At 60.3% G+C, this 8157-nt stretch overlaps 1 protein-coding gene across 2 annotated transcripts; it reads left to right on the top strand.

Moving 5' to 3' along the window:
- Window positions 1-813: 813 nt before the first annotated feature.
- On the top strand, window positions 814-6150 carry CHRNG (cholinergic receptor nicotinic gamma subunit; the record flags this gene model as incomplete). 2 transcript variants are annotated; one of them, XM_079710595.1, is made up of 12 exons in its annotated part: window positions 814-868; window positions 1067-1206; window positions 1421-1465; window positions 1634-1743; window positions 2282-2437; window positions 3178-3275; window positions 3602-3802; window positions 3978-4092; window positions 4304-4418; window positions 5147-5363; window positions 5573-5706; window positions 5977-6150. In XM_079710595.1, the coding sequence occupies 12 exons, from the start codon at window positions 814-816 to the stop codon at window positions 6148-6150; spliced, it is 1560 nt and encodes a 519-aa protein (XP_079566721.1). The 2 variants fall into 2 exon arrangements, with proteins under 2 accessions (XP_079566721.1, XP_079566722.1); XM_079710596.1 differs by lacking the exon at window positions 2282-2437.
- Between the last annotated feature and the right edge of the window lie 2007 nt (window positions 6151-8157).

Here is an 8157-nt window from a genome sequence, read left to right as displayed (position 1 = left end):
TATCCCTGGGTCCCCCTGGCCTAGAGCTGTCCTGCCACACACTGGGGACTCTGTAAATCTGTGGATGATTTAATAAATACTGAGCCCCCCTGAGGAGCCCCTATTCAGGGGCTGTCCTATTCCCTGGAGCCTGCGTTCCAAATCTTCCTTGGCTCTCCTTCCTCTAAAGCTTACCAGACCCGAGTTCCATGCCTCAGAGACCAGAGAACCGTGACTTGACCCCCTCATTTGCATTAAGGTGCCATTACCTGGGGGCCCTAGTGCATCTCTCTCATAGGCACTTGACCCTCCAGTGTCTCGGTCTAGGGGAGTGACCCATGAAGATGTCAGGGATCATGTCATAGAGAAACTCAGGAACAAACCACGCTTCCCCAAAGGCCTTCACACCTCCCCAGATCCTGACCCGCTGGAGGGGGCAGGAGGAAGGGTCCTCGGTCGGGGCCCTTCCTCAGCGCTCTGCCTTTCTCTCCCACACCCATCTGTCCCCGGCTGCGTCCTCAGCGCCCCCCCCCGCTGGAACACGGACGGAGGACTGGGTCGGCTGGGCCTGAGAGTGGGGATGGAGGCTGGACCGTCTCTGTTGGGGCAGACAGGGCCCCTCTGTCCTCCCCAGCCAGGGTAACCTGAGCCCGGCATTGTGTCCATCCTAGAACAGCTGACAGCGCTGGGGTCAGACAGCTGGTGGGGCTGGCCTGGCTGGCCTGGCTGGGGAGGGAGTGTGGGCTGTTACATGAGACCCAGAGGCTGCATCCCTCTATCTCAGTCCTGAGGAGCTGCAGTCCCACCCCTGTCACTGCAGAAAGCTGTGGCACCATGCACGGGGGCCAGAGGCCGCTGCTCCTTCTGTCACTGTTGGCTGTCTGCCTGGGTGTGGACACAGCGGGTCTGGGGCCCGGAGAGGCCAGGAGCAGGGGTCCAAGGCCTCAGGGGATGGAGGGTCTGGGGGGGCTACTGGAGCCTGTCCGCCACACCCGGTTCCCTACTTCCCCATGTCACGCCCTCCCGTGGCCTCCCCCTCGTTCGGCCCCAAAGCCCCTGTACCCAGGCTCACCGCTGTCTGTCGCAGGAGCCCAGGGCCGGAGCCAGGAGGAGCGTCTGCTCGGGGACCTGATGCACAGCTACGTCCCCCACCTGAGGCCTGCCAAGCACGATTCCGACGTGGTCAACGTCAGCCTGAAGCTCACGCTCACCAACCTCATCTCCCTGGTGAGCACAGGCCTGTAGGACGGGGGCGGGGAGGGGATCCCACCCTGCCCCGGGGATGGGGGGAGAGGAAGGGGCTGGCGCCAGCAGCCGGGAGCAGGCAGCGCCCACCAGGGAGAGACCAGGGAGCTGGAAAACTCCCATGGGGCCGCCCAAGAGGCTGGGGTCTTGTAGGGACTAACACCTGGGGGCTTAGCCCTCTGTTCTGTGCCCCCAGAATGAGCGAGAGGAGGCCCTCACCACCAACGTCTGGATAGAAATGGTAAGAAGCCGCCCTGCCGCCCACTTTTCCTCTAGCAGCTCCCACCCTGGGGCCCCAAGGCCCTCATAGCTGCCCGTTTCCCTCCCTCCCATCCCCGCCTCTCCTGTCCCCGCGGGCTGGGCCCCCATTCCTGGGGGTCGGGGGGCCTGGCAACCCCTCCCCCTGCAGCAGTGGTGTGACTACCGCCTGCGCTGGGACCCACGTGACTACGACGGCCTGTGGGTGCTGCGGGTGCCGTCCACCATGGTGTGGAGGCCGGACATCGTGCTAGAGAACAAGTGAGGAGGCGGCGTGGGCGGGCGGGGGCGGCGGACAGACAGACGCAAGGGCGGGCCCAGCAGGACAAGGGGGCTCTGGGAGAAAGAGGCAGGCGAACAGAGGGTGCAGCCCGGGGACATCGCGGGCACTGGGGTGCGGGGGCTAAAGGTAGGGCCCGGGGCCAGCAGGCCTGACCCCAGACCTGACCCCAGACCACCTCCGGGCTGGGCCTCCTGGGTGGGCCGCCATCCCTCTAACGTGGGGATGAGGACAGCTCTCTCTGGGGCCCACAGGACAGGCGCGGGAAGGGCTGCCCTCGGGCTCTGGCACTCTGTGAGAGCTTAACCGCTGTCAGTTGCTGTCATGACCATTAATGAAGGGGAGGGGGAAGCGGCAGCGATTAGGAGCTGGGCCCAGGGAGCCTGGCGCGTGGGGGGTGGGGAAGGGGCCGGGGGAGGAGCGGTCCCCAGGCCAGGAGGAGACCGGGCAGGGGTGTGGCGGGCTGGGCAGGGTTGGTGGCCCCGGGCCCCATCCACACGTGGCCTGGCCTGTGCGCAGCGTGGACGGCGTTTTCGAGGTGGCGCTCTACTGCAACGTGCTCGTGTCTCCCGACGGCTGCGTGTACTGGCTGCCGCCCGCCATCTTCCGCTCCTCCTGCCCCGTCTCCGTCACCTACTTCCCCTTCGACTGGCAGAACTGCTCCCTCATCTTCCAGTGAGGCCGTTGGCTGGGCTGGGGATTTCGGGAGCCGCTCTAAGAGGGGCCCTGGTCGGGTGGGGACCCAGGGGCCTGGCTCCACCTCCCTGGGGCCTCTGCGTCTGTCTCAGGCCCAGATGCCTGAAGATGCCCGTGTCTCTCCCTGCTAAGCCTCGGTCCCCTCACTCATTCTCCTTCGCTGCCTCAGTTTCCCTGCCTGTGCCCGAAGGAGAGACATCAGTGACTGGGATGGGTGGGCGAGAAGGCACACACACGCCGACACACAGGCACCCCCACACTAGACCACTACGCCGTCTCAGTATCCTCGTCCATTGATGGGGGAAACGGGGTCTGTGAGAGGGTCTCCCCGGCTTTTAGAGGAACAGTCTTCCCGAGACCCTCCTCAGTAAGCAGACCCGAGAGGTACACACTGTATTTCCTCTGTTCTCACCATCGGCCCCTCCTGCCCTGGAGACGGTGGGAGGGAGGAACACGGGGTGGCCCTGGGCTCTTGCCCCCAGGGGAGCACATTGAGCCGCAGTCTCCTGGTCCTTCAGCTCAAACCTCCCCAGATCCCAAGGAGCCTGACTCCCCGCCCCTGCCTCATCTCGTGCCAGGGTTTTGTGGAGAACTCAGAAATTCCTGGCTGCACTTTTTGAGGCAAAGCTGCCCACAGTTGCCCTCAGGTGATGGTCTATGTGACCTCATGGGTGAGTCTACGCACACTCAAGTTTATCCTTTCCCTCCCCATCTCCCAGGTCCCAGACCTACAGCACCACCGAGATCAATCTGCAGCTGAGCCAGGAAGATGGTCAGACCATCGAGTGGATTTTCATAGACCCCGAGGCCTTCACAGGTAAACTCTACCCAAGGCCCCTGCTGGACCTGGCTGTGCAGGCAGGGCCAGGCCGAGATCACGCCCCCTCCCGTGTAACTCAAGATGAAAACTACAGTAAACCACAAAATACATGTATTTAAAGGCCCAGCCAACCTCTGATTTTCCCCATGATAATTACTCCAGTTTTGGCGGGAGGGGGATCAAGCATCCATCCTCCCACACTGTTCCCATCCCTCAGTGGCGCTCCTTTGGGCACATGCTGGTTGCCCTGTAGCTGGGTCACACGGGCTGCAGGGATCTGCCTGCCTGCACTCCCTGTGCCCACCCCAGCCTGCTGCCCGCAGAAAATGGAGAGTGGGCCATCCGGCACCGGCCAGCCAAGATGCTGCTGGATGAGGCGGTACCAGCCGAGGAGGCCGGCCACCAGAAGGTCGTCTTCTACCTGCTCATCCAGCGCAAGCCCCTCTTCTACGTCATCAACATCATTGCGCCCTGTGTACTCATCTCCTCTGTGGCCATCCTCATCTACTTCCTTCCTGCCAAGGGTACCTAGCGCCTGTAGGAGGGGAGCCCCGGCCCCAGCCGGCGGCACAAGGGGTAGCTGGAAGGGCAGAATGGCACCATGGCCTGGGACCGGGGACGCGGACTCCTTGTGGGGAGGGGGATGCCCCATGGTGGGGAGGTTGAGATCCGCTCTGAAGGCCTCTTGGTCGTGGGCAGCGGGTGGTCAGAAGTGTACCGTCGCCATCAACGTGCTCCTGGCCCAGACTGTCTTCCTCTTCCTCGTGGCCAAGAAGGTGCCCGAGACCTCCCAGGCGGTGCCACTCATCAGCAAGTAAGGCCAGTCCTCATGCCTGCGCCTACCTCCTCCCCTCCCTTCTCAGGAACACAGGGTGCTGCCCTCCTGCCACCCCCATCCCCATCATCCTCAATGCCAGCCCATCACCCCAAGGGATCTGGGGGAATCAGCCACTATGGGTGGGGATGTTTCCTGGGGTGGAGTGTGGAAGGGCCAGCCCCACCTCCTGCCTGCACCACCCCGGCAGGTACCTGACCTTCCTCCTGGCGGTGACCATCCTGATCGTTGTGAATGCTGTGGTCGTGCTCAACGTGTCTTTGCGGTCCCCACACACACACTCCATGGCTCGAGGGGTCCGCAAGGCAAGCTCCCCGCCCCCGCCCACTCCAGCATCCTCCTGCCCTTCCCGCTTACATGCACCCTCCCCTGCACTCCTGTCCCTGGGCATAGTCCTCGCCTACCACATTCAGCAGCTAACCTGCCCCATGTGCATCTAGAAGCACGTGCCCAAATGGATCAATAATAACATCAGGCGCTTACTATGTGGCAGGTGTATTACATATAGTAACTTATTTAATCTTCATAAATCCCCTATGAAGTGGGTATTTGTATCATCTCCAGTTTACATATGAGGAAACTGAATCACAGAAAGGTTAAATAGTTTACTTGAGGTCGCATGGCTAGAAAGTGGAGGAAGCAGGATTCTGCCCAGGCAGCCTGGCTCCAGTGCCCGTGTGATCTGCAGCCCACCTGCAGCAGTCAGCTGGGACCCTTGTTACAAATGCAGATTTCCAGCCTACCCCAGGCATCCTGGGCCAGGGGTGGGGCCCAGAAACCTGTGTCTCCAACAAGTGCCTTGGTGATTCTGATGTGCACAAAAGTCTGGGGACCCAGGTTCAGTGTCTGGCGCAGAACAGGTAAGCTGTACCGGGGCCAAGCCACTGCCCCTGAAGTGCAGCCTCTGGGCCCCCAGCGCATGAGCCTTCGTGCCAACCATCACCTTCTGCTCTGAAGCCCAGCCTGGCCGCCCAGTCACCCAGGAAGGTCTGTTGGCCGCTAAGCTAAGCCACCCATGACATCCCCTCTTCAGGTATTCCTGCGGCTCTTGCCCCAGCTGTTGCGGATGCACGTTCGCCCGCTGGCCCCAGCAGCTGTGCAGGACGCCCGGCCCCGGCTACAGAATGGCTCCTCCACGCGGTGGTCAATCACAGCTGGGGAGGAGGTGGCCCTCTGCCTGCCCCGCAGTGAGCTCCTCTTCCGGCAGCACCAGCGCAATGGGCTAGTGAGGGCAGCACTGGAGAAGCTAGGTGAGGCGGGGGGTGTGACACTGGGGACACTCCTCCCCAGGGGCTTCAGACAGGAAGGGTCTGTTGGCCAAGGTGCCAGGCACAGCAGATGAGTGCTGGGCAGGTGTCCAGGCTGGGGAGAGAGGGGCTGGGGTCTCTAAGGAGAGGCCACTTTCTCAGACTGTTTCTCCTCCATTCTACTTCCAAACCGTAGTCTCTCTCTTCCACAGAGAAAGGCCCGGAGTCAGGGCAGAGCCAGGAGTGGTGTGGCAGCCTGAAGCAGGCCGCCCCAGCCATCCAGGCCTGTGTGGAAGCCTGCAACCTCATTGCCTGCGCCCGGTACCAGCAGAGTCACTTTGACAGTGTAAGCCAGTCGGGGGTGGGGTTGGGGTTTGTGTACCTGGTGAGGGACTTGGACCTGAGATGGGGCAGGATGAGTGGGGTGGCCACGGTAGGGCAACAGGGTGGAAAAAGTGGAACTGGGAGCCGTGGAAGAAGCCAGGTTGAGGCCTGGAAGTAGGTGAGAAGGGCTCAACGAAATGAAGAACGGAGGCCTGCTGGATGGCCAAGGGTGGTACCGGGATCCAGCTTGGTGCCACCGCTGGTCGTCTCATCCCCTGCCTCTCACCCTCAGGGGAACAAGGAGTGGTTCCTGGTGGGCCGAGTGCTAGACCGTGTCTGCTTCCTGGTCATGCTCTCGCTCTTTGTCTGTGGCACTGCTGGAATCTTCCTCATGGCCCACTACAACAGGATGCCTGCCCTGCCATTCCCTGGAGACCCCCGCTCCTACCTGCCCTCACCCGACTGAGCCAACCAATTGCTGCTAGCCATGTGGAGTCTTATCAGCTGTGTTCTGCTGCTGAGGTCATGAGTATGCTCTTTGGGAAGCACCCTTCAGGGCCATGTGAGCCAACCGTTCCTGAGAAAAGCTGGGGAAATAAAAAGACAGAGCTGGAGCCCTGGAGTGGTTGGGGATGGGATGCTGGCAGAGTGTGTTAGTGGGATCAGCATCTACGTGGCACTGGCTTGCTATTCCTGGCACTCCCCTCACTTGAGCAAAGTGTTATCAACTCCCATCATTTCTGAAGCCCTAAGGCCTCTGTTTTATCCTATCCCCAACTAGGCAAGGTCCTACCCCTCCAGGCCTGGGCCTCCCTTCCCTTTTACAAGTTCCCTGCAGGCTCCTAAAGGAGGGAAGTCAAGAGAGAAGTGAAGAGTAGCAGCCAATGCTCTATCGAAAGAAGGGGAGCAGCCCATTCCAGCTGGCATCTGCCTACTTTCTTGGGGCTGTAAGCACCCAATACTCATGTGCACCAGTGACCTTTCCATTCAGATGCATTTTTTTTTTTTTGCGGTACGCGGGCCTCTCACTGTTGTGGCCTCTCCCGTTGCGGAGCACAGGCTCCGGATGCGCAGGCTCAGCGGCCATGGCTCACGGGCCCAGCCGCTCCGCGGCATGTGGGATCCCCCCGGACCGGGGCACGAACCCGTGTCCCCTGCATCGGCAGGCGGACTCTCAGCCACTGCGCCACCAGGGAAGACCAGATGCTTTTTTTTGCCATCGATCACCAAACAGTTTTTGAGTTTTATTATCTTTTTTCATTATTAAGATAAGAGCTCCTCAGCATTATGGATAAGCAAGAATCACTATTCCCCCATGTTTAGGATGGGCAAATTGAGGCCGAGTAAGAGGGGCCTCCCAGAACAATGATGGCTAAATAAGGGTTGGAGTCCACAATTCCCAACACTGACCCAATCTTCGACACTCTAAGAAAGTTCTATGGCTTGGAAAACGGACGCCTCTTCCTTCTCTTCTCAAAGGCCAGGGAATTTGCACTGATCTCAAGGAAGAGCGAGGCAGGGAGGCAGGGAGGCTGGGAGGAGACCCTGACCAGCCTCCCTTTGCCCCACTTAGGAAACGAGGGCCGGGGTCTTTCAGGGGTGGGGGTGGGGCGGGGAGTAAGGCCATGCTTTGAGAGTGTAACTGGGGCCTGAGTTTTGTTGGTGACAAGACAACTTGGGCAAGTCATTTGTGCTCCCTGAGCCTGTTTCCTCATCTGTAAATATGGGCACAGATATCAGTTCCTATCTCCCCTCATCACAGGGTCAAAGGTGCGGGTGAAAGTGAATTAAAAAATGTTGAAGTGTCACATAAAGACCTGACAATGGGACATTGTTGGTGGGGGGGAGAGGACCTCCCCCAAGTACAGGGTTGCTGGCTTTGGGGATCAATCACCAGCAGGTTCATTTCATTTATTCCACTGTGTGTGTGTGTATGTGTGTGTGTGCGTGCGTGTGTGTGTGTGTGGCGCCCGCACTGCTGTGTATTTGGAGCATCGGGCAATTTGATGACGGTGGATCATCTCTGGTTCCTGTAAGCCTCTCTACTAGCTTAGTCACCTGGAGTGAGTCTCTCAACCTGACTGCCTCAGAAGGCGGAGATCAGCTCTGTAGCTCCTGGCACAAGTAAGCAAAGATTAACAATAGCCACCACTTACGAAGGGTTACTGTGTCTAGCGCCTGAAACTGATTACCTCGTTCAATCCGCACGGCAACCTGAAGAGGCGGGTACTACAGTATAGTATGGCCAGTACCAAAGAAGAAAGAGCCTCAGGGAGCTTAAGAGAGAGTCCAGGATCGTGCAGCCCCACCGGGGTTGGTGTCTGGAGCCGTGAATCCAGAGTCTGCGCCGTCAGCTACTCGGAGCTGTCTTTCTCGGAGTCCGCCGCGGGAGGGGGTCAGCACGCGCTCTCCTGGGCAGGGCGGGCGGGCGGCGGGCAAGAACAGGGACAGAGCCGAGGCCCGCAGCCCGCGT

This window comes from Hyperoodon ampullatus (assembly GCF_949752795.1).
Source record: "Hyperoodon ampullatus genome assembly, chromosome: 8".
NCBI classification, from domain to species: domain Eukaryota; kingdom Metazoa; phylum Chordata; class Mammalia; order Artiodactyla; family Ziphiidae; genus Hyperoodon; species Hyperoodon ampullatus.
The sequence above is the reverse complement of the archived record's forward strand: the minus strand, read 5'-3'. Positions and strand labels throughout refer to the sequence as shown.